Here is a 27497-nt window from a genome sequence, read left to right on the forward strand (position 1 = left end):
TAGTGTGTGATCAGGGTCATGTAAGGCTAGATATTGTACTGAAGGTGCATCATCAGGTCTAATCCCAGGCCAGTGCATCCTCGAGCCAAAATCCCTTCAGCTACTGATCCACAGAAGAGTCCGGGACAGCTGGATGTGCTAAGCAGTCTAATATCCAGAATGTTGATGTTCATAGATCATGTGTTTCAAAATACGTCTCTGTTAATTATGATATTTTGTTGTTTAATTTATCATCAGTGCTGCTACCTAGGCTTATAGATTGATTGTCATGGCCTGCATTTTTACATTTAGAAATGAAAAATTAAAAATATTATATCCCTCATTCTGTCTACCACATTATCTGACCTTTGTGAATCTTAGACTTCTAGATACTGAAACAGAAACCAACAGTTTGAGACCTTCATAAAGAATAGTTTGACAGCTGCAAAGACAGGAATACCATAATGCACATTTGAGTGTTTAGCAAAAACCATAGTCATTTTTCAGTTATTCTCGACAACTGGTTGAGTGCATGTGTGGTGAGAAGAGAATGCAGTTATTTTGCATGACTGCCTTTATCCTGTGATTGAACATCTCTGTCCTGATGGGCGGGTCTGCTCTCTTCCAAGATGATAATGACCCACCCATATGAAGGTGTTCTGGAGGTTTGTGGTGTGCAGTGTGCTCTGAACATCTCTGAAGTATTCTATAAGGGTAGGATGATGGAAGGACGACTTCTTTGAGAATGTGACATGCTTTACTTTAGAGTCGCTCTGTCCCAAGCTGCTAGCTCATTGGTTGACGGAAGAGTCTGGCCTTGTTGACACGAAAAGGCTTGGCCTAGAAACAAGGAACAAAGACCAAGACACACACACACACACACACACACACACACACACACTACAACATGGATTTGTGCACTCATGTACACAGACTACATTGTCTGCTGTAATTGCTCTTTCGTGCATGCTCAGAGGGACCACTCTTCTCTAAACCTGCCAGTCGATTCCAACACAGTTACATACTGTATACTTCAATACTGAAGCATCTGTAGTGTGAATTAATACAATAGAATTACTGCCAGAAGGACCTTTTTAAAAAAAAATCACATTTCACACTTTGTTGTAATAAAAAAATTCAAAGCATTTGGCTATTCCACATTTTCCTGTTGCATCAGCTGACTGACTGTATTATTTGTACAATAGATCAGTGAGTATTGCACTGATGAAATGTGACTGATGTATTCAGCGAGCTAGCAATCCAAAATATCAGCTTACTGGGAAGCCACACATGTATTCAGAAATTCTATTATTATAGGATTTCATTTGCAAGAGAGGGCATTTTTAAAAATACAGACTAGGATCCAGAGGCAGATTTAACAATTTGTGAAGCTTTGCAATTAAAAAATATTTAGTGTTAAGATTTAGTGTGATTTTTGTTTTCAATAATCAAAATGGGATATTCTGTAAATGATGCAAAGAAAAGCTTTAGCCATTGGTTAAAGCTTGTATTCAGTTTAACTAAGTGGTTCCAGATTTAGAATAGAATAGTAGGGTAGTACAGTCTGATATTTCTTCAATAGTACATTAGAAAATAATAATCTTAGACATAAGACTAAATTTATCTGGATGCTGTTTGTGCAGAATGTTGAGGAGGCTACATCATTTGTGTCCGCTAATGATATTTGATTTATGTATTTTAATTTGTTCCTGTCCCTGCTTTATTTTATTTGTTTTTATAAATATGGCTGCTGTCCAGTTACAGAACAGTCCAGTTCACCTGCAGAACAGCATTAAAATCCAAGCGCACCACAGAGCCTGTCCTGCCCAGCTGCTGACAGCACTGTCAGCTGAGAGTCAATAACACTGGATAGTAGAGGAGATTGTACCAGTGTCTGGTTCAAAAGTACAGTAGCTTAGCCAACTTCGCTACCATTCAACACCAGAGCTGAGAGCTTTGGAGCTCCTCTCGCTGTTCCCATTACAGTTAGTTTTGTAGTTAGATCATTTTTAGACAAGACTAGGTATGTTAAGGTAGCAGCCATGCTGTCTTCCCGTGTGTATGTGCATGTATAAAAATGAATAAAAAAATATGCACTGACTTTTGAGCTTCTCAAATGCTGATACAAATTATCAATATTTAAGGGGAAGCCCTCAAGGCATAGTGTTCATCTTAAATACAGAATAGCATGCCTGTTTGAATTTAGAATTTGATTTTCACCTGTTTGGATCAGCTAAAATAGTACTGATCACATCCATCAGTGTGTATAAAAATGTCTACGCCTCTTATTGTTGACACATTTCTCTCTTTCCGTTCACAGTAATTCAGCATGGATGAGATAGTCATAGCAGGGATATCAGGCCGTTTGCCTGAATCCAACAACCTGGAGGAATTCTGGGAAAACCTCATCAATGGAGTGGACATGGTGACAGAGGACGACCGGCGGTGGACACCAGGTGAGTCCACTTCTAAAGCTGAATTTGATTGATTGCTCAGGGTCAGAAATGCATTTCTGTGCCACATGGAGCAGAGAATGACAGCTTTGTTTGATCAAATGGCTTATTAGAAGAAGTGTGAATGCTGATGCATTCACACTTCTGTTCTTCAAATCGTTATTATTTAGTGTGGATGCTGATGCATGCTGAAGCATTCACACTTGTTCTTCAGATCTTTATTATTAGTGTTAATGCTGAAAGGATTCACAGTTTTGTTCTTCAAATCTTTACTGTGTGATTGCTGTCAGCAATAAAGAGTTTATTCTCATTATCTTCTTATTTATTCTTATAATTAGTGTGAATGCTTCCTTCAAACACTTTGTACACATATACACTCTCATGGTAAACTAATCCTGCTGCCACTAATGATGTTCAAATCTCTGGGCTACAAGCTCTAGTTTTAGGCAAATAAATTTCTCCCTAACAAAATGGGAACTTTTTCTCCCATTTCAGGGATTGTCTGATGGCTTAGTGGTTTAGAACACTGTTCTCATGGTCTGCTGTCCCCATTAGATGAAAAGCTTCTGAGTTTGATACCCGCTCTTTGCAGTGCTCCTCATAATATTGCTCTTATGAACAAAGTTGCTTTGGATATTATCACGTACCATCATTCAATGTGACTTGAGTGCGATTTAATATTATTACCTGAAATGCATGTTTAAGTCATTTTTTCCTGTAACAAAGTGTGTCTGAGTAGTCTACTGGTTTAAGATCAGGCCACTTCTGTGTCCCTTTTAGATCCAAAGGTTGTGAGTTCAAACCCTGCTAAAGGCAGCACTCATTTGAGCTGATGGTGAAATAAATACAGAAGCACACAGCACAACATTCAGGTTTCATTCACAATTCAAAACTGTCTTTATCTCACAAACACAAACAATACGTACAAAAACAACATCAGATATTTGCATGCACAAACACATACACATAATTGCCAAGAAAAGTGTCAGGAGTAACAGAGAAATCTGAATTCACATTGTTGTGTGACATGTTAGATTAGATTAGGTTAGATTAGTTAGATTTTTCAATACCATTAGCCTAACTTCCAGCAATGCAATCAAAATCAGCTTTCAGTAATCACATGTGATTTCTACAGAAATTGTATTTTCTTTTTTGGCCCTTTTCCATTTGTGCAGCTCATTCAGGAGATGTGGGCTTGTATTTGTGTCAGTGATTTTAAATAAATATTCTATACGTATTATGTAGAATATTTATATGATATTCATCATGCCACCTCTTTGTCCCTTTTAGATCCAAAGGTTGTTAGTTCGAACCCTGCTAAGGGCACCACTCAGTGCAATTGATGGTGAAAAAAATGGAACACACACAGGTGCTCCTGTTTATCAGTTTATTGAGATTACTAAACAATCCTTCTGATAAGACCCCTCTCCCCCTCTCTTTCGCTGTTTTTAACTCTTAGTGACCTCAACCCTTCAGTTTTCATTCACAATTCAAAACTGTCTTTATCTCACAAACGCAAACAAACAATACATATGAAAAAAATATAACAAACACACACATTATTGTCAAGAAAACTATTAAAAAATTAGGTATTTTTCATACAATTAAAAGTCTAAATGGAGAAATCTGAATTCACATTGTTGTGTGACGGTAGCTTAGTATGTCTGCCTCACAAACATGAGGTTGCAGGTTCAATCCCACCCAGAGGAAATGTTACCCTAGATTTTTCAGAACTATTCGCCAGCAATGCAATGTAAATCAGCTTTCAGCAATCACAGACAATTTCTTCAGAAATTGTATTGGGGCTTATAGTTTTTGAGATCTAAACCTTAATTGATAGGGAGTCACTGTCACACTCTCACTGACTGCAATATAGTCTGCAGGCTGTTAATCTCCTCTCACTCCTGTTTCTTAAACTTACAGGTTCTCTCTTTCTTCGAACACTTTGTACATGTTATACATCCTCATGTTCTGCAAGATCTCCTCCCACTAATGATATACAAATTTCTGACTTTAGAAGCTTTGTTTTAGGCAAATCAATTTTTCCTCAACAAAATGTGAATTTGTTCTCTGTGTTTCAGGGATCCCTAGCTTGCTCAGTGGTTAAGCCTTGTTAATGGTCAGCTTTCCTTGGTAAATTACCAGATTCTGGGTTCCATACCAGCTCAGTGCATTTCTCCTCATATCATAGTATATCATGCTGTTCGATGTGTTAGCTCAGTGCATAACATGGCTGTCTTACAAATGTGAGATAGTAAATTTAATTTCACCTATGTGCAATTTTACATTTTTCAATACTATTCAGCGTTCAGCAGTACAGTCTAAATCAGCTTTCAGCAATCACATGCAGTTTCTTCAGAAATTGCATTTTCTAGACAGTTTTCTAGTTTTGTTCTTCAAATCTTTATTATTGTATGATTGCTGAAAGCAATTTTAATCTGTGCAGCTCATTCAGCAGATGTTTGCTTGTATTGTATTTTATTGTAACATCTTACAGTGATTTTATATATTTTGTTAAAGCATTAAAATTTATAATGGCAGTCTAACTGTCAAACTGAGTTGGAGCCTTTGTCACTTTGAGACTCAACTGCATGGACGTTCCTTATCCTACAGATGCCATTCAGACTATAAAATGTTCACATAACTTTGAATTTTCAAAGTTATCAGATTGTTAAGTGATATTTTTAGTAGTTTTGCAGCAATTTAAGTCCAAAGTCAGGGGTTTTACAGCTGCTGTCAAGTCACACCATTGTGTAATGTGATCAGGCACAGTGGAGAGCACAGATATTTTTAGACCAGAAAAAAATTCCAAATGTAAATACATTTCACATTGGACTTATAGTTTTCGAGATCTAAACCTTAATTGATAGGGAGTCCCTGTCCCGCTCTCATTGACTGCAATACAGTCAATGAGATGTGTGTCTCCTCTCACTCCAGTTTCTTTAACTTACAGATTCTCTCTTCCTTCAAACACTTTTTACACATATCATTGAATCTCATGGTAAGCTAGTATTGCTTTTACTAATGATGCACAAATCTCTGGGCCCCAAGCTCTAGTTTGAGACAAATACATTTTCATCATCAAAATGGAGATTTTTTCTTCTCATAATAGGGAATGTCTGTCACGTCAGTGGTTTAGAACACCTTTCTCCCTTAGACAACAAAGTTGTGTGTTCAATACCAACTCATTGCAGTACTCCTCATAATATTGCTCTCATGTACAAAGTTGCTTTACATCTTTATTATACACAATAATTCAGTTAGACTCCAGTTCTCTTAAATATCATTACCTAAAATGTACATTGATATGCTTGTTAAACACATCTTTTCCTGTCACATAAAGCATGTCTGAGTAGTCCAGTGGTTTAAGATCATGTCACATTAGAGTTCCTTTTAGATCTAAAGATTGTGAGTTCAAACCCTGTTTAGAGCAGAACTCAGTAGAGTTGAAGGTGAAAAAATGCACACGCCCACAGGTGCTGTCAATCTGCTAATTGAGACTGCAGTACACAGTCCTTGTGATAAAACCCCTCTTTCTCAGTTTAAAACTGTTGGTCACCTCAAACATTCAGTTTTCATTTACAGTTCAAAATTGTCTTCACCTCAGAAACACAATAAAACAATTCATACAAAAACAACATCAGATACTGTCATGTACAGACACATGCACATAATAGTCTGAAAAATTACAACTGATATATTTCATGAAGTTGTAATTCTAAACACTAAAATCTGGTCTGGCATTGTTGTGTGATGTTAGCTCGGTGCGTAGCATGTGTGACTTATAAACATGAGAGTGTAGGTTCAGTTCCACCTGTAGCTGATTTTACTCTTGGTAGATTTTTCAATAGAATTCAGCTTCCAGTAATGCAATCTAAATCAGCTTTCAGCAATCACACACAATTTCTACAGAAATTGCATTTTCTAGTTATTATTCTGTCGTCCATACATTTTTTGGCTCCTTTCAACTGCTGCATACTTTGTGCCATAAAAACCATTCAACTGTCAATCTGTGCAGCTCACTCAGCAGATGTTCGCTTTTATTGTACTAAGCTCATTTTTTTTGGTCGCTGACTACTTTTGCATACTTTGGGCGACAGAAACCATTCAAATGTTCCTTGTTACTTTTCTTCTTTCTAGCGTATTCCAGTGATTTTATATAATTTTTTTAAAATATTAAAATTTATAATGGAAACTCTATGGGAGGAATGTTTGAAAGTTGATATCTCAAAAACTAAAAGTGCTGAAGTATTCATGCTTTACAAACAGGTGTCCTGTGTGCCAATACTTAAGATATTAAAACCTGATACCAATAGTGTCACCATATGGTCAGTTATTACATATTTTACATTTTGGTTAATAACTCATGAATCGTAAGGTTTATCAAAACAATATTTGCACAATGTGTACCTTGGATGATTCCGATTCGCATGATAGACCATTTCCACCTAAAAAAAAAAAAATTCTGTCATTTTGGATTTTTGATAAACATTTTTTTGCTTTTGCTGGCACATATTTCATCTAATCTTCACCAAACTTGGTACATACTATATTAAGAGCATCCCGGACAAAACTTATTAGCTCCTTTTTCGATATCCCATACCGTTTTGTTTTGAAGGCATGACCTGATGCTTTTAATTGGCCATCACTCCTCAATACTGAATTGGATTGCAACCAAATTTTGAAATGTTGTACAGAAAGTCATATTGAACAAGTGTGTAAAATTTCATACATACAATTCTATCAAAAGGGGGCGTTAAATTAACATTATAACGTGATATTTTTGCCATTCTCTTGTCTTTAATGAAATTAAACTTGGTATACAAGTTCTCCATGAGAATCGCATGGCATTCTGAACCATGGCACCAATAGCCCCACCTTGTTGTCATTAATAAAAAACACCATATTCAATTCAGTTCAATTCAGTTTTATTTATATAGCGCTAACTCACAACAAGTGTCATCTCAGGGCACTTTCCACATAGCAGGTCTAGACCGAACTCTTTAATTTACATAGACCCAACAATTCCCCTGTGAGCAAGCACTTGGCAACAGTGGTAAGGAAAAACTCCCCTTTCACGGGAAGAAACCTCAAACAGAACCTGGCTCTAGGTGGGCAGCCATCTGCTTTGACCAGTTGGGTTTAGAGAGGAAGAAAGAGGGGGTGGGAGGGGGCAGAGAAGAAGGAAGAACAACAATAACAATAGATACATGACTAGCAACAACAAACAGCAGTGACAAACAGCAGTGACTGCTAGAGAAGGACATCCTCACGGCCACAGACCAGAGACTGGTCCTTGGGGTGCTTTGTGTGCAAACTCCAGGGACGAAGTCAAGTTTGTAACATGCAGTAATGGTATATGAATACATGCAGATGGAGAGGAGGAGAGAGGAGCTCAGTGCATCAAGGGAAGTCCCCCGGCAGCCTAGGCCTATAGCAGCATAACTAAGGGCGGGTCCAGGGCATGCTTGGTCGGCGCTAACTATAAGTTTTATCAAAAAGGAAAGTTTTAAGCCTTCTCTTAAATGTAGAGAGGGTGTCTGCCCCCTGGACTGAATCTGGAAGATGGTTCCACAGGAGAGGAGCCTGATTGCTGAAGGCTCTGCCTCCCGTTCTACTTTTGGAAGCTGTAGGAACCACAAGTATGCCTGCATTCAGGGAGCGCAGTGTTCTAGTGGGATAATAGGGTACTATGAGCTCTTTAACCCTTAGGAGTCTTGGGCTATTTTGGCCGTTTTTGCATACTTTTGAATTTGCCTTTATATATCACTTTAAAAAATGTTTAACATGCCAATGTTTGGTATCCTTCTTTTCAGCACAACATCACCTATATGACCAGACAATTATTTTTCACTTTGACATACTATATCATCATATTGAACCAAAAAACACACAAAATACATAAAATCCGATTTGGAAAATTGTAGTACTTTCTCTATAAGAAACACAAACATGTTCAACAAAGCATTTTAAAGGTTGCAATTGTAAACACATGTTGCAAATTTGAACATATAATGGTAACACTGAGATAAAATCAATCTATATACATCTATTTACAACAAAAAGCAGATGTAACAATAGGCGTTTTTTACTTTTTAGCTATGCCACTCTTCAAATTAGTTGATATAAACTATTAGACATAGAACTATATTACAGGCCTTGCATTCCCAGAGTGTAGTGAGGTTCCCAAATAGTGCAGATATAATATGTAAAGGTAACACTGAGATAAAATCAAACTATAGAGAACTATTTACAACAAAAAGCAGGGGTAGCCATAGGCATTTTTTTCTTTTTCAGCTGTGCCACTCTTCAAAAGTTGTAGGTGTCTTGCCTTGACACCTCTGGTTAGTATTGCTATTATTATTATTAGTCATATCTCTATTATTATTATCACTGTTATTGTTATTATTGTTGTTATTATGCTTCTCTGTGTCTCTCTCCTCACTCCCCCCTCTCTCAAACAGTTAGGTTGAGAGAAAAAGCTCAACCCAACTGGTCGTTGCTCTCTGATTCCGACAATGAGCTGTCATCAGCGTCTTCCTCTTGAAAAAACAACTTTATGGCTTGGCTTATGTTAAGCGTTCGCTTCATTTTTCCAACTCAAAAACTCCAAATCTTCGGAAAATTATCTCAATATCTCCTCACATCTCTTGTTCTCTCTCTCCCGCTTCTCTCTCTCTCTCCCGCTTCTCTCTCTCGCCCACTTCCCTCTCTCTCCCGCATTTCTCCTCCGTAGGTGCTCTTCACAGTTGGCAATCCTCCCTTCCTGAAATGTTGAATCTGTGGAGCACGATCAGCAGATTCAAGCATTTTTTCCATTTCGTCATATGACAAAAATGACGAAGATATAAAATAAATGCGACGTCTGCCCCGTCCCATCTTGCACGCTTTTACACATTTGTAAACATGATTTTTATATCAACGTATCTCCATTTTTACTTGGTTTATCAACACCAAACAAAAACTGGCAAAGAGTTTCAAGCCAGCACTTTGGACAGAAGTTGACAGCAACACTTAATGTGACTTTGTTTTTATGCCATGACATCCTGAAACAGACACGTCATTTGATCACGCCGGCGTGATCGGCAATCGATGGTCTCATCTGGCTCCATTGATAAATATATTTGGGTATCATCTGCATAACAATGAAAATTGATGGAGTGTTTCCGAATAATATTACCTGAAGGAAGCATATACAAGGTGAATACTATTAGTCCAAGTACAGAACCTTGTGGAACTCAATGTCTAACTTTTGCCTTCATGGAGGATTCATTAACATGTACAAACTGAAATCAATCGGATAAATAGGACTTAGACCAGCTTAATGCAGTTCTTTCAATGCCAATTACATTTTCCAGTCTCTGTAATAGGATTTAATGATCAATTGTGTTAAATGCAGCACTAAGATCTAACAAGACAAGCACAGAGAGAAGTCCCCTGTCCGATGTAGTTAGGAGATCATTTGTAACTTTTACCAGTGCTGTCTCTGTGCTATGATACACTCTAAATCCTGACTGAAAATCCTCAAATAAACTATTGTTATGTAGAAAGTCACATAACTGATTGGCGACTGCTTTCTCGAGGATCTTTGAAAGAAATGGAAAGTTAGATATAGGTCTATAGTTAGCTAAGACGCCTGGATCAAGAGTAGGCTTCTTAAGAATATGTTTAATTACAGCTACTTTAAAGGACTGTGGTACATAGACTGTTACTAAAGACAGGTTGATCATATCTAATAAAGAAGTGCTAATTAAGACTAAGACTTCCTTAAGCACCCTAGTTGGGATGGGGTCTAAGAGACAGGTTGATGGTTTAGATGAAGAAATCGTTGAAGTTAATCCAGAAAGGTCAATTGGTGAAAAACAGTCCAAATATATCTCAGGTTTCACAGCTGTTTCTAAGGTTCCTGTGTTTGTGGATAAATCGGTGCCTGTTGAGGGTAGATGGTGATGAATTTTGTCTGTAATAGTTAGTATTTTATCATTAAAGAAGCTCATTAAGCCATTACTACCCAGAGCCACTGGAATATATGGATCAATAGAGTTATGACTCTTTGTCAGCCAGGCCAAAGTGCTGAAAAGAAACCTAGGGCTGTTTTTATTCTCCCCTATTAATGATGAGTAATAGGTGGCTCTGGCATTACAGAGGGCCATCCTATATGATTTAAGACTATCCTGCCAGACTGAGCGAGATTCTTCTAGTTTGGTGGAATGCCAAATCTTTTCCAATTTTCGTGATATTTGTTTTAATTTGCAGGTTTGGGAGTTAAACCATGGAGCTAACCTCTTATGTTTTGTTATTTTCCATTCACTTTCTTCTTGATCACTAACCTCCATCAGACCTGCTCCTTCAGCCCTGTCAGTCTCCTCCATCTTTCTCCTCTCCCTCTCATTGCCTGTTTTTAGAAACACTTTATTTTATTAAACTCAGATTTACAAGAACTCGAGGCTTAATGAGTGATCAACCAGTTTAAATTTGTATTTGTCTGAACTGGCGAAATCTTCTCACCTGACTGGCCTTTGGTGGAGCTGCCACCTTTTCTGAAGAAATTTCGTATATCCATCTACAGGTTGAGGAATTGAGGGATATAAAATTGTATTATGATCAACACAATGTGACCTTTTCACTTACATTAACTAATTATAAACAATAAACTATGCCTAGTGATATGATTGTTTTGAAATATTTAAGAGGCATATAAAAGCAAAGTATGTAAAGAGCTGTCAATAACATCTCCTTTGCTTGTTCACACTTTGGCTGGCTGGCTCGTCAGCTAGTTAGTACAGTGGAAATCGCTTATAGTGATCATGGGTCAAATTAAGCACCATAAGCAAATGATTATTATAACCATTTTTTTTCTTTTTCTTTATTTCTCATGCAGATTATCATCTAATTGATATTTGCATATTTGTTACATGAATAAATAAGTAATGAAATGGCCAGCTTTGCTATTTACTGTAGCTATTTCAAAATACAGTACAGCTATTTCACTGCTGACACCTTCCTGACTCATTTTAAGATGAGAGAAAGAGAGAGCACGCCCAAGTGAGCAGAGAGAGAGAGACAGAGACAGAGAGAGAGAGAAAGAAGCAGTGGTCAATTGAGCTAGAGAGTGGATGAGGAGAGCAACAGTGTGAGCGTGAAAGCCAGTGAATGAGAGGAAGAAAATGTTTTTTTCTGATTGTTTCACGGTGGTTACTAATAAACACACCCACACCCCGCACCTCCGCACCCCGGATAATGGTGCTGCAGCTGCTAATTACAATATCATATGTGTATCATGGGAGTAAAAATAAAAATAGCGTGATCTTAATTTTAACTTTTTTCCCCATATTTTCATGTATGAAAAGACCCAAAATGAACACTGTAAGTGGGAATTATTGAAACAGCATTTGTATAGGAATGATTCTGTCCTGAGCTTATTAATCCATATAAGCGATTGATCACTGTAACTGTGATGATATAAGGGGTTTCTGGTGTATAATGGTAGTGTTATATAGCCTATCCTCTTGTCTTTTCCGCACTTAAACCTAAATTTAGCTAATGTAGCTAATGTCAAGCAAGTATCAAACGAGTAACTTTATAGCTAACTACATTGACCATTATTTAATACAAATTCACATTGGATCAAGGTATACTCACTCTGTAACTACTTACTATTTCACTCTGTATATTATGTTTATCTTGGTAAAGTTTTAGCCAACATCTTGTCACAACTTCAGTAGTTTCTGACTACCGTTACAATCTCTTCCAAAGATGGTACAGGAATTGCAGAGTGGGCAGCACAGCCAATGGAAACGCAGGACTAGAGCAGCAGCAGCCTCTCCCAGGTCCTAGCACCCGGTGCTTTAGGTACATTGTGAATTTGAAGATGCAATGCCACAATTTGATCGATTTTAATGAATGAAATGAAAAATGAATGAGAGAAAGCTATTGATGATTCAAACTAATAATGTACATTTATTTTGGGGGGGCTAAAGAAAGTTTATGAGGGGCTAAAGCCCCCCTAAAATAGACCTTGCAACACCCCTGTTGTGACATGTTTCAATGATTTTATATAATTTTTTGAAGTATTAAAATTTATAATGGCAGTCTATGGGAGGAATTGTCGAACCTGCCCCAAATTTCTCATGCTTGATAAGAGTCCTGGCCTGAACACATCTACATGTCAATACTGAGTCATAGTCATGGTGCCACCTACTGGCAACAGGAAGTTGCAGGTGCTGTACTTGTATGACCTCTGCCTAGCAATTTGACCAGATCCACCTGAAATTTGGTCAGAAAAGCCTTAAGACCATGATGATGCTATACTGTGAAGCTTGTGAGTTTTCACTGAAGGCTGTTACCATGGTGATGTGGTGAATTTCGATGTTTCAACATGAAAAAACAAACTATTGTAACTTGACTCCACATTGTCAGATCTTTCCCAATTTTCACATTTGCTAAGAGTCCCAGTCTAAAGGCATCTACTATCTACTATTTAATCATCGTCATAGTGCCACCTACGGGCAACAGGAAGTTATAGGCCCTATACTTTTACTAACTACTCCTAGCCAGTTAACCAGATCCAGCTAAAATTTGGTCAGCTAAGTTGTAAGACCTTAAAGATGCTAAGTTGTGAAGCTTTTTGGTTTTCATCAAAAACTGTTGGTGATGCGGTATTCGCATTAAACAGGAAGCTGTTCTTGAGGGGCTGGGGATGATTGAAAACTCATGAAACTTTGCACATGCATCAGAAGTGGTGAAACTTGACAAATGATATAGGTCTTGGGCTTGGATGTGGCAAAATGGCTCAAGGGCACCCCCTAGAAAATTTCAAGTCAGAGGCCCCACCTTTAAATTTGATGTAGATGAATGAAATTTGGTGTATCATATCCAGATTTTAAAAAAGCCTCTTGGAACCATACCCTAATCACACAGGAAGTCAACCATTTTGAATTTACATTGCAATTTTTGCCAGTTTTTGCCATAACGAACTCCTCCTAGAGATTTGATCTGACTGACCTCATATTTGGCCAGTGTCATTGTGATAAAAAGTTATCAAAGTCTTGAGTTTTCATGAAACTCACCTTACATGGCGTGCCGGTCAATTTGCATGTTTCGCCATGAAACAAGAAGCTGTTGTAACTCCACTGGACTTTGTCCAGTGCCCCAAATTTCACATGCTTGATTGGAGTCCAGGCCTGAACACATCATAGTCATAGAGCCACCTACTGACAACAGGAATTGGATGGAATTTACATGGTGTGGTCTACCCATGATATATAGCAATATGATTATATAATTAGTTGGTACTTTCTAGTGCCACGTAGTGGACACAGGAAGTGGTATTAACTCCTTCATGCATCAGATGAGCCTCATGAACCTCCAAGTGACCTCCACTAGATGTATTGCTGCATTAATGATCCACTTGTGTAGCACCACCTACTAGCAAACAGAAGCACAGTGTTTCCCCTAGGTTGACTGCTTTCACCTGGCGGGGGTGGGGTGGTGGGGGTGTGTGGACTCAGCAGCCACACATTTCTCCATTCTCTATTTCTCTGTTTAGTGTCTTCAGGTTAGATAACCCATTGTTGCTAACTTTGGAGCTTACTCCCTTCACTCTTCCAACACTTGGCGAAACAACAGATGTGACTTTTTGTGGTCCTGACAAGCTGCAGTATTTATTAACTGACACACGGTAGCCCGTACTGTACATTTACTGCCATATTGACAACTTACTGCTAACGTTTTCTTCTGCTCGCATTCATCGTCACTTTTCTGCCACTCGCTCTCTCATTCAACCACTCACTTGCTACACACACACATTACACATTGCCCTATTCCTTAAAAGCAGGTGCACTACCAATAGTTTCCCAGGCAGTGTCACAGAGGTTGACTCATGTTTCGGAACAGCACTGCACAGAGGCTTCCAAACGCTATTGATTTCTGGATGAATGGATATTTGGCATTATTTTTGGCAATAAAAAAATGTATTTTTGGCCTGGTGGGGTTCTCGTTGTCCTGGCGGCCTGTGTGAGTTGCGAGGGCCTGTTTATATTTGATCATCTTAATTCACTTTTGTATTTCTAATTTTGCCAGTTTTAATAACGCATCTTTTTCCCATCCCTGTTGTTTTCTTTCCAATTCTCCCTCTCTTGCTTGCAGTTTTTTCCTCACTGTGAATAAAAGACTCATCCCTCAGTGCCTGGCAACCATCTCAAGCTAACATTCAAGTGCTGAAAGGGTTGGACAAGGCCAGCTAACATTGCGGAGACCACACACCAGGCATCATGGGAAAGTAGGGAAAGTGGAAAGGGAAACAGATAAAGCAACGTGAGGTCCATGGCCTGAGGGAGTCATTGCATTGTTACAGAGAGAAAAGTAACTGAGAAAAATGAAAAAGAAAACAGGGAAAAAACAGACGGCCTTCTTTATGAGGAATAATTTACAGCAAGCCAGTCATTGTTGAAAAGAATTTTTTTTGCAGCAGGCTTTTTTTATGCTATGTCCAACTAGAGGTTAACTGGTTGACACGAAGAGTAAAAAGTTATGACATGTAAAAGGTGTTTTTCACCTTGATGATGTGTTGAAGCTCTCAGTTCATCCAAACTAAAGAAAAATCTGTCACTGTCAAATTAACTTCTTCATTTCATCACTTCACTGTGTCTGCTGCTTTTTTTTACCGTCCCTCCCTGCAACATTATCTTTTGCTAAAGTGATATGGCAAATTTTTATCAATAATAAAGTGTTAGAACTGCATATACAACTCACCTCTGACAATGTAGACAACATAGATATGCTTCATGCTTGTATTTAATAAAATGTTGTCAGGAGAAGAAACCCTGTTACGTTTGTTTCTACTCTCAGGCACTTTCACCAATCCATTTGATATCCCTCTCAATCCAAGCCAATTGGCCGCCAACTGAGGATCCCAAATGTCTCAAAATCTATATCATATTGATATATCAATATGAAAATTTTACATTTACTACCACTTCCTTTGAGAGGAATTCTTTTGAAAATTAGTTTTCTCCATTTTTGCTTTTTTCCAGGTCTGTACGGTCTTCCAAAGAGGAATGGTAAACTGAAGGACATAAGCCACTTTGATGCAGCCTTCTTTGGAGTCCATCCCAAACAGGCCAACACCATGGACCCCCAGCTGCGTCTCATGCTAGAGATTGCCTACGAGGCCATCATCGATGGAGGTGAAGAAACAGGATGAAAAATTTCAGAGCATCAAATCAATAAAGGACAGTGACATGAGTGAAAGTAGTAACAGTGGGAAAGATACACAGTATATGTTTGCTGGAAAAAAGTGTGACTGAATTGTTTTTTGTGTTTTCTCTGTCACTTTTTTTAAACTGTTGTCTAGTTTAAAAAGAGCTCATGATCTCAGTGAGGCTGTCTAATGAAATACTGACTGTTTAAAAACAATTAAATGTTGTGATGCAGGACTGAACCCGGCCACACTGCGTGGCAGTAAGACGGGTGTCTACATCGGGGTGAGTGGCTCAGAGGCTGGTGAGGCGTTCAGCAGGGATCCAGAGGAGCTGCTAGGCTATAGCATGACTGGCTGCCAGCGTGCCATGTTGGCCAACCGACTCTCCTACTTCTTTGACTTCAACGGTACGTGCACAGAGCCACCACCAATATACAGTAATAGTCATCTAAAATTGTAGGCTGGGCCAGGCAGCCCAGGCAGATACATTCCTTGGCTGATCCCAACTGTGTCCCTGCTTTGTACTTACATATATTATCCTCCCTTGATGAGGTAATGAATGCAGCACTGCCTTGTTAACACCCAAAGCATCACTTGTGGATACCAGTTTCAGAGGAGAAGCAGTGATGGAAGCTAAAACAGTTCACTGCCATCAGACAGATTGCCACAGGACATTTTCATTAACCCAGTGCGCCTGAAACCATCTGCTCTTATATTTGATGTATATGAGGGAGTGTGCTTGACACAGTGCATATTTCTAGAAAAGCGTTTGTTTTATCATATTATAAGGTCATGAAAATATTATGCTGAAACTTTTTGTAAAACACTTGACATGCAGATTTGGATTTTTTTTTTCATAAAGAAAGAAATAACTTAATTTGTTACATTTAATGCTGAATTTACATGACACAAATAATTAAGAATTTGTGGTAGACAGAGTTTCAAAAAGAATATAAAGTTTCTCCCAACTTGACAAGGGAGGGAGTTTGTTGGCTAATGGGCAAAAGACAGCCACACGTCGACTACATGCAAAAAGTGAAGCTTGTATATTTTACAGCCTGTCACTGTGATTGTGTGTTACTGTATTTGAATGTGCTGTCTGCACTCTGACAGCCACTGTGCTGTTGCATTTCTCAGTCAAAATCTGAATGCTGGTTTAAATTGCCTAACTATAGGTCATATTCGGCAATCCAGGGTCTGATGTCAAATCAGGGAAATATTTAACATTATTTATTGATGTTGTCTGCTCTGTCAGAGACAGAGATGTACATTCACACATATAGTCTGTCTTTTGTCTATTAAGTGCTTCCTGTAGAGAAAGTCTGGGAGAGGGTTTGAGGAATGACTTCACTTTACCTACCTTCTGCTTTCACAGTGGACTTTTGTCTGATATCTGCTCATGATACACCATGACACACACTGATGGTCACAGATAAACTTCTCTGTGAATTTCTCTGTGATCACACAGCACAGCTGTTGTCATAAACCTTTGGCCAGTGCTTATTATCAACAACTGCATAATCATAAAATAGAGATTTGATGGATGTCTCAGAGCAGGAGTTGATATATTTACAAAAACAACCTGAAAACGTTATTTTGACACATAAACAGTTCCTTTCTTTTCGTCACCCCATTAAAGATCCGTTCTGTCCTTTGAACACATATACTAATACATAATGGTTTTAATGTAGCTGATGTGGCAGAGATTTCCATTATCATCAGACAGGTTGTAAACAATATTGCTCAACCAGCATGTATCAAAAAAGTATTTTCTCTTCCAGGTTTGCTTCCACACTGTGCAGCCAAAAACACATGTACATCAGTGTCTTTCTGTGTATCTGCCTCCTCATCCCAGACATTACACTGACATAACATCATGATCACGCACCTAAATAAACTCTGTGAAAAAACTCTGTTAGTACTGTCAACAAGTATTACAAGTCTTAAAAATACTAAATGTGGGACTATTTTATATTTGGTATTTACCCAGTGTCAGATGTTTATAATTTACTGTTTTGTGGCCTAGAACTGACCTAAACCATGACACAAATTTGTCTGTATCTGTATAGAAGGCGTAAACTATGCTTTTACTTATGAACATTTTGGAAGTAAAGCATTGTATAATCCTACAAATGTTCTTAATTAATATGCCTTCCAGTAAATAAACACTCTAGAAACTTTACCTTACCATTAAAACGGCTGTTCATCAACATCAGCAGCACTGTGTTGTTTATCAAATTGTGTTGTCACTGTTCTCTGGATGCTGAGCCAAAGGATGATGCCTGAAAATCCTGTTCAGAGCTGCTCTCTACGTCAGTGCACATGTGGATCCAATGCCACCACCATGTGGCCATCTATCTTCCAGCTCAAAGCTCCTACAGTGCAAAGCACTACAAAGTTCCTGGATTCCTTTGTTTAAGATGCTGTCAGCCTACTCTTTCAGTCATCATCACTCATCACCCTATTTGGTACAGAAACTATTTGGGTGAGCCTTTTTTACATGCCAAATGTGTTTCCATAACTATTCAACACATTGTGCAGTTGTAACCAATGTTAGATACACATAGACATAGACACATTCTAAACTCAGACTCTGCATTTGATGGCATTTGGCATACTTGTGGAGCTACAGAAACTTGATCTGATTAAATAGCCATACTCACTGGTCATGGTACATTTTGTGCAAATAATTCTAGCATAGACTGCAGACAGAATTACACTAAAAATATTGATGAGCATGATTGTCTATCACTATGTGTATTTTCAAGCAGAACTGGATGTAGATGATGGTTGAAATATTCCAAACATTTGATGTTATCAAAATTAATTTTGAGGATTGTGCAGCCTTAGCCATGGCATGCAGTTGAAACACTAGTTTGAAACACTCCTGAGAATCTTCTCCGCAGATGTGATCCCTAATTCCAATCCATAGTCCATCCTCCCCTCTTCTCCTCTCCCCTCCTCTTCCAGGACCCAGCACCGCCATCGACACAGCCTGTTCCTCCAGCTTGCTGGCTTTAGAAAATGCTTTCCATGCCATTCGCCAGGGCCATTGTGATGCCGCCCTGGTGGGGGGAGTCAACCTGCTGCTCAAGCCAAACACCTCGGTGCAGTTCATGAAACTGGGCATGCTCAGTCCTGAGGGGACCTGCAAGTCCTTTGACTCCTCAGGTAAAAGAAAGTTGCAGGGTGTCCCCATGGCCTAGGGGTTAATCTCTCCCCCTTGTACCTTGTTAGCTCTCTATTATTAGTATCTAATAAATGCCAAAAAAAGAATAAAAAAAGAAAAAAGGCTCTTCTCTCATACTGTTCAATTTTCTGGATTTTGTTTTCAAATGTCTGGCTCAGGTGTAATGATTTGCAGTTCAATATGATAAACTGATATTTATTGAATGAATTTAAAAACCAGTACTTAGTACTTAGAGTCCTGGACCTTGACTGGCTGATTTATGATTTTTTTTAATGCCTCAAATGTAACCACTCAAATTTAGTTAGTGAATGTATGGATGGTCAATAAACCTTTTCAGTCAAATGATCAAATTATCATTAAGAATGCATTATTAATGTACAAAATCAAGTTGAAAGTATGGACACACCTTCCCATTCCCTTGAATGAGAAAGTGTTTCCAAACTTTTGACTGGTACTGTATAAATAAACTAACAGCCTAACTGAAAAGAAATATGCCTAATTTTGCTTTAGGTTCCCTTTTAAATATATTATAGTACTTGTACAGTTGTACAGTTTTATCAAACCTGTAACATGCATCAATATTTTTTATTATCAGCAGCAGCAGTGTTTCTCTCTCCTCTATAATGTTAAACCTTGTTCTTTTACCATCACAAATTGCTTAGAATCTTAGTCATATTGATTTAGCTGTGTATTATTTATAATTTACACTTTTACACACTATCTGTACTTTGCTTACCAATATAAAGTTTATATTTCTATCATTCTGTCATACAGGGAATGGATACTGTCGTTCTGAGGCAGCAGTGGCAGTGCTGCTGACCAAGCGTTCAGTGGCTAAAAGGGTCTATGCCACAGTGGTCAATGCTGGCAACAACACAGATGGGTATAAAGAGCAGGGTGAGGAAGGACACTAAGAGTCTGTGAGCTCTAAACTCATGCTGTGACACAAGAACATAATGTCCATTACAAAGATTTTACTGAAGTTATAGAAATAGTCAATTAAGATGAAAATTAATAGTCAAGATGCCTGTGAGAGAACTTTGGTCCTCACAGCTTACATGGTTTAAAAATTAGATTTTAAATGGGTCTTCCAATTCAGTCAGTTGTAATCAGTTAATTGTTTGGTCTATTAAATGTCAGAAAATGGCATCATAATTTCCTACAGCCCAAGGTTTTTTTGGTTTCATGATGTCACCACCCATATTTGCATGAAGCAACAGGAAGACAATTCTGTTTGCCAAGATTGAGAGGATGTTTCCATACAGCCAATCTTATTGCTTTATTTTAAACCATATGTCCATGCAGTAGCAACATCATTGCTCTATTATAGACAGACGGTCACACAGCCTGCTACACAACACAAGAACCAGAAACTTTGAAAAACAACCCAGATTTGGTTTCCCACTAAAGTCTCCTTATCGAATTTACAAAATTGAACTCATCTTATGCTGCACCTTAACTTGTTGAAAGAGCAACCAAAATAAACATTCACCATGGAAATGTGCACTGCTAACATAATTTTGCAGGAGATATAGGTAGTTAGCCACTAGGATGCAGCACATTAAACAGCATGTAAACATACTGTACCTGCAAATGTCACAATGGTGTGTGTACTGTTGACTTGAAACAACAAATCAATTGGCAAACTATTTTCTGTTGATCAATTATTCAACAAATCGCTTCAGCTCTATTTTAGTCCAGCAGATTATTCATGTTGTCTTGATGCCACACACAATGTTTTCACTGCTGTCTCACAATACAACTGAAAAGGAGAAGTCACTAAGTCACGTTTTCCTTATTTTATTCAGGTCAAAATAAATTACATGTGGTACAAAAATACATTTCAAGGCATGTAACTTGGTTGTAAAATGGATATCAGGCTTTTTCATTGTGGCCATTACAGTAAGTGTGGCTCACTTACAATAGGTGCCATAATTTTTGTATACATTCATATACAGAATTCAATAGTGTCTGTTTCCTGTATATGTATTTAGGTGTGTTTGCAGTGTGCTATGGTGTACTTGTGAAATGACTATGTATTTGTGTGTGTGTGTGTTTGTTTATGTGTTTTTGTGTGTATAAACAGTTAGTATATAGTATATATAGTATATCATCAATTTTATTTGATGATTAGGTTAGACCGTTAGACAGGTAGTAAAGAAACCTGCCAAACATGGAAAAGAAAACAAAGGTGAAATTATCACCTTTTGCTGTCTGTTGTAAACATCTATCACAGTTTTCAGAGAGACTTGTTTTTGTGCACCCACTCTCAGCTTTACCTCCAAAGTGTTTTGATAATCTAGATAAATGGTTGGTTTACACCAAGTGTGAACAGTAGTAGTTACATAGAAATTTGTATGTTATACAATACTATACTATACAATAATACATGTGTTTTGTCTAACACATTCCTGCTGGTCCTTCAGGTGTAACATTTCCTTCTGGTGAAATGCAGCAGAGGCTGGTTCATTCTCTCTACCAGGAGGCGAACATCACTCCTGAGCAGGTTGAGTACGTTGAAGCCCACGGCACCGGAACAAAGGTCAGTGCACACAACAGCCTGGTTTCTTAATCACATTTGTGATGTTGTGTTTTTACTGAGAGTGTCTGCATCACAAGACACTAAGTTGACACGGAAAAGGTCACTTTTAAAAACATGCAGCACATTTTTAATCTGAAAAGAATAATGATGTCATCTTCACACACATATCTAATGTCACTCATCAGGAGTGTCTTACCTCTGTGGCATTTCTGCTCTCTACATGCAGGTCGGCGACCCGCAGGAAGTGAATGGCATTGTCAGTGTGTTCTGTCAGGCAAAGCGAGAGCCTCTGCTTATTGGCTCAACCAAGTCCAACATGGGCCATCCAGAACCAGCCTCCGGTCTCGCTGCTGTGACAAAGGTAAGAAAGGCACAACTGTTATTGGCTGCTCTGAAGATTCAAAACATCCTTTTTCCTTTGTGTATTATATACAGTATGTAGTTGCATATTGATCACATCTTAGTCTTAACATAAAGGTCAGTTTCTCTGTACAGTTCATCTCACTGGTTTGCCTGCAGCCATGTGTGATACTTTTAAAGAGATATTCAACCTGTGCCATCAGTTAATCTGGGTTTTTGCCCATGTATAATGGGATATAATGGTATTCATTACATCTTTAGCAATACCTTGCCTATATGAAAAAATTAAAATGTAAGCCCAAAAAACATGAAAATGGTCAGCCATTTTTACGACACTGCCTCCAGCATTAGTATTGACCCTGAGAACCTCTGTGTAAATTGCAATTTTGGATTTCATAAAATATCATATTGTATTCTTCCACTAGAGCTCTTGCCAGGACCTTGAGTTGGTCAGTCTAAGACCAGTCAAAGGGAAGGTCCAAAGAAATTATTAATAAGGCTCAGGAGGGTGTTGCTTCTTTAATAAAATTAAATATATAATTAACTCCAACTATTTTGTACTAGTATGCGCGGCTGCTGTCCAACCAGCATAAAAATGCCCATTCTTAGACACTTGGGTCATTCTTGCTGCTGTGTGATGGCTACAGGTATTAATTAATTAATGATCAATTAATAATAAACAGATTATTCAATAACATGAACACTCGAAGGCTAACATACATTGAAGTGTTTGTAATTATGGAGACAAACAATATTAAATTGAGAGCATGAATAAAATGAGAGCACAAATTACTAATTCAAGAACACTATTAAATTTAGAGCACAATTTTTTTTTTTTTCTACATGACACCTCCCAGGCTCTGTACTGTATGATGCTAGTTATAAAAATAAACCTGCAGATAAAAACAATCTTTTAATTGCAGCCCTTTTGAGTGCTCTACATATATTAGGGCCTGGTTAGTTAGTTCTATGACAACCCTACATGCAAGTGGTTAATACAAACAGAGCCTAATAATATGAATTGAAACTAAAATAAACAGGTCATACTCCAATGAAACAGACTGAAGTAAAATAAAATAAAATAAATCATGTACATACCGTAAATTTACACAAAACAAATTGTTACAGGTCAGCACCATGATATTGAGGGGAGTGATTTTAACAATAGTGTAAGGGACTGTGTATAGATGTAGACACTGATATGACACACACATGTGTACCACTGGTATGCTGCGGCTAGATATCCCTGTCCTCTGTTAGAAGTCACAGGTGACCAACTATGATAAAGAAATGACTGTCCACAGTCTTTTCCAATAACACTATCCAGGACCTTATTCCAGTTTCTGCTGAACATGGGCTATGGTATCTGGAAAGACACAACAAAAACAACAGATGAATATTGGAAGATATTAGATCGGTAAGGTTCTGGTATCTCCACATCGGCGTATTATAGAATGGGTAGAATGGGTAGAGTGGTGAATAAGGCCGTATTCAGACCAAATCAGGCAGTGTGTTGTTCAGCCACAGGGTCGAGCGGAGGTGTGGGAGGGTTGTGGGCGTGTTTATTTGTGCTCTAGAACGTAACCGCTTTGAAACAATTGGAAAATAACGTTTTATTGATCTGATTGACAGGCATTTTTGCTACCAGTGCTCCCTCTCTTCATTCTCTCTATCTCACTTGACCACAGCTGCTCTCTCTCTCTCGCTTTCTCTCTCTCGCTGGTGCTCTCAGCTCTCTCTCTTTTTCTCTTGTCTTTTTTAAAATGAGTCGAAGCTGACAGCAAAGTCTAACTTTACTTTTAACGTTATCATATGATGAGAAATGTCCTCCCCTCATCCTAGTAACGTCTTTGTGCTCCCTCATGGCAGAGTTTACAACTCTGATCAGTCTGATCTTCAGCTGTGATTGGACACTGGAGCCTTCAGCTGCAGTGATGTCGGGTTGCGTTTCTCCAAAAGTTGGCTCTGGCTCAACTTTCCGGCCACAGTCCGGTGTGGTGCCGCAGCGGCCAAAATGGCTGCAGCCCAAATGTAGCATTAGCTGGCTTATACTGCCATCTATTGGCTAAAGTTGACATGGGGTAAATGAGAGGGATATCTTCACATATACTGTATTCACAATTTAGTGCAAAAACAACATTGAACAAATAATACCTTAGGTATAAAAAATAAGTGTTGCGTATTTACAACACAATTTGGTCCAGTACTTAAGAGAAAATATTAGCAGCTAACTACAACCATACATACAGTGCTGCTTGAAAATTTGTGAACCCTTAAGAAATTTTGCATAAATATGACCTAAAACATGATCAGATCTCCATGCAAGTCCTAAAACTAGATTAAGAGACATCAATTAAACAAATGAGACAAAAACATTACACTTGTTTGTTTATTTATTGAGGAAAATGATCCAATGTTACATATTTGTGCGTGGCAAAAGTATTTGAACCTCTAGGATTATCAATTTATTTGAAGGGGAAATTAGTGTGAGTCTGGGAGGCCCTGCCTTATCTAAAGAAGAGAAATCTGGGTCTTCACTATCAAAGTCTGAGCTTCATAACACAGGTTTGTTGAAGTGTGTCATGGCTCAAACAAGGGAGATGTCTGAGGACCTTAGAAGAGCTGTTGATGCTCACCAGGCTGGAAGGGGTTACAAAACCATTTCATTATGCACAAATGGAAGTTGTTACCCTCCCCAGGAGTGATCATACAACAAAGATCACACCAAGAGCAAAGTCTGAGGACCTTGCTCGTCTGAGAACAAGGTGTGTAATAGTCTGGGAGGCCACAAGGGACCCCAGGGTAATGTCAAGGAAGCTAAAGTCCTTCTTGCAGTGGCTACAGTCAATCTTCATGAGTCCACCATCAGAAGAACATTGAACATCAATGGTGTGCATGGCAGAGTTGCAAGGAAAAAGCCACTACTCTTCAACAAGAACATTGCTGCTGTCTACGGTTTGCTCAAGACCCCATGGACAAGCCAGAGGGCGCTTGGGAAAAAAAAAAGTCCTGTGGATGGATGAGACCAAAATCTAACTTTTCAGCTCGAATGAGAAACATTATGTTTGGCGATGAGCAAACACTGCATTCGAGCATAAGAACCTTATCCCGTCTGTGAAACATAGTGGTGGTAGTATCATGGTTTGGGCCTGCATTGCTGCCTCTGGACCAGCACAGCTTGCAATCATTGATGGAGCTATGAATTCTGACTTGTACCAGCAAACTCTACAGGAAAATGTCAAACTGTCCATCTGTGAAGCTCAACAGAAAGTGGGTCATACAGCAAGACAACAACCTTAAACACACAAGTCATTCTACCAAAGAAGGGTTAAAGCAGAAGAAAGTTAATGGTTTTCGAATGGCCAAGTCAAAGTCCTGACCTTAACCCAATAGAAATGCTGTGGAAGGACCTGAAGCACGCAGTCCATGCAAAGAAGCCCACCAACATCCTTGAGTTGAGACTGTTCTGTAAGGAGGAATGGGCTAAAATTCCTCCAAACCAATGTGCAGAGCTGATAAACAGTTGCCAGAAACATTTAGTTGAAGTTATTGCTGCAAAAGGGGGTCACACCAGTTACTGAAAGAAAGGGTTCACATACTTTTGCCTCATGCAAATATGTAAGATTGGATCATTTTCCTCAATAAATCAATGAATACGTTCAATGTCACGGAGGCATGAAAGATCATTCTTGATTTAAAACATATTGTTTTTGTATCAAATTATGAATTTGTGAAATTCTAGCAGCTCTTAACATGACTGCCCCTATGATAAGGTTACTTCCTCACAAGTGATGATAGACTTACTTCCTCCTGTCCTTACTGCTGTTATCTTCCCCATCAGTGTCACTCAGAAGTCACCATAATCATGTAATGCAACATTTACAAATCATAATTCAGTCTTAACTCAGGGTCCAGCCACTAGCTTTTTTCCAAAGCTTTCAACTTCATCCCGCAGTCTGAGTTTTTTCATTTGTTATGGACCTAACACTCTTTCAGACAGTCTCTCCTTTAAAACATTGATGGTATTACACTCAGTTGTTCACACAAACAACCATCACAGCCCCACACACCTGGGCAATCACTATGTAAAGTTGGCGTGATTGTCAGATGTTTCAGAAAGTTAAGTGAGTTTTGTATTCATGTCCTGATCTTTTTTTTTTTATGACATGACAGGACATTTACGGAAAGGGCCAAGAGCTTGCACTATATTTGACATGAGAAAAATCTCCCTAGCAATGTAAAAAAAAATGGCTCATTTACAGTGTTTCATAGTTTATTAAACTGTATTTCTTCATAAGAAATTACATACTTGTGAGAAATATCTTACAGAGATTTTAATCAGGCGAACAGGACTGCATTTAATCTCTCCATATATTACCCATGTGCTGCAGCCTTAACTGATCTGCAGTTTACGTCTGCATTTTCAAAATGGAGGAGGTTGGGCATCTCTGACGTCAAAACAACTAAAGAGAAAAGGAAATGATAATGAACCATTTTATTTATTCAAGCCATACTAGAATTCTGCTCATCATCTCATCTTTGTAATTATTTTATTGTTTCTTTTTCATCGGTCATGCAGGTGTTGCTTTCTCTGGAGCGAGGAGTCTGGGCTCCCAACCTGCACTTCAGCAGTCCTAACCCTGACATTCCTGCCCTCACCGATGGTCGCATTCAAGTTGTTGACCGGCCTATTCCCATCCGAGGTGGTATCATAGGCATCAACTCCTTTGGATTTGGAGGTTCCAATGTGCATGTGATCCTCCGTCCAGCTGAGAGGAGCGGTCAAAAACCAGCTGACATGACTGCCCTGCCGAGGGCACTTCCCAGGGTGCTTCAGGCCTGTGGCCGAACAGAGGCTGCAGTGAATGCCGTGCTCCAAAAGGGGATGGAACTCAGTGCAGATGACAGCTTCCTGTCTTTGCTGAATGAGGTGTCAGGAGCTCCCACTGCTGGCATGCCCTACCGAGGTTACTCTCTGATTGGCTCTCAGAGTGACGTCATGGAGGTGCAGCAGGTGCAGGCCACTCCCAGGCCGCTTTGGTACATCTGTTCAGGTGAGTCTCTGAATGCACAGAGGAGATGTTGTCCAGGAGCCATCAAACAAGTCAATAAATAGGTACATGGGTCTGCCAGTAACTGCCTTTTATTATCTACAGAACAAGATGTCTACAGTTTTAATACAGTTTACAGTTGTTTGTGGATTATCCAGAGTTGGTTTTTGTAGAACTGAGTAGAATTAAACAATATTTTTTTCTTTTTTTCATCATTACATTTTTTCAGTATTTGTCAACATTAGAATGTTTGGAATGCCAAATTAAAATGGTATTCAATCTAATACAAATTATTTCTTATTAATTGGGTGCTACAAAAAAAAGAAAATGGCTATCAAAAACCTCATGTTGGTTGAACACCACTACAAATATTGCCTGCTCACACAATGATAAATGTTGAGCTTTGGAACTGAACTGTTGATAAATTCAGATATCTTTTTATCTCAGACTTCTTGCAGTGATTGTGTATTACCTTAACAGGTATGGGAACACAGTGGGCAGGTATGGGCCGCAGCCTCATGCAGCTGCCAGACTTCAGAGAATCCATTCTGCGGTCAGATACAGCCCTGAAGGACACTGGCCTGGTTGTGTCTCACCTGCTCATGGAGGCCGACGATGCTACTTTTGAAGACACTGTTCATGCCTTTGTTGGTCTTGCCGCCATACAGGTAGAGTGGAGATGTCATGTTAGATGTGGGAAACATGGCATATGTGGGGGGTA

At 38.7% G+C, this 27497-nt stretch overlaps 1 protein-coding gene across 6 annotated transcripts in view; it reads left to right on the forward strand.

The window, feature by feature from the left end:
- The window catches only part of fasn (fatty acid synthase), a 77622-nt gene that overhangs the window by 3195 nt on the left and 46930 nt on the right, over positions 1 to 27497 (forward strand). For 2 of the 6 annotated variants that reach the window (XM_042396389.1, XM_042396388.1), the window contains exons 2-10: positions 2300 to 2435; positions 15467 to 15619; positions 15867 to 16040; positions 18604 to 18804; positions 19598 to 19720; positions 21250 to 21365; positions 21592 to 21726; positions 26305 to 26779; positions 27257 to 27444. In XM_042396389.1, the coding sequence (XP_042252323.1) occupies positions 2309 to 2435; positions 15467 to 15619; positions 15867 to 16040; positions 18604 to 18804; positions 19598 to 19720; positions 21250 to 21365; positions 21592 to 21726; positions 26305 to 26779; positions 27257 to 27444 (1692 nt within the window). In that variant the 5' untranslated portion in view covers positions 2300 to 2308. Of the gene's footprint in view, positions 1 to 2299; positions 2436 to 12188; positions 12285 to 14579; positions 14748 to 15466; positions 15620 to 15866; positions 16041 to 18603; positions 18805 to 19597; positions 19721 to 21249; positions 21366 to 21591; positions 21727 to 26304; positions 26780 to 27256; positions 27445 to 27497 lie in introns of those variants that run through there. The other 4 variants (XM_042396393.1, XM_042396392.1, XM_042396391.1 and 1 more) reach the window with 4 other exon arrangements.

Source organism: Thunnus maccoyii, chromosome 20 (genome assembly GCF_910596095.1).
Source record: "Thunnus maccoyii chromosome 20, fThuMac1.1, whole genome shotgun sequence".
Classification (NCBI taxonomy): domain Eukaryota; kingdom Metazoa; phylum Chordata; class Actinopteri; order Scombriformes; family Scombridae; genus Thunnus; species Thunnus maccoyii.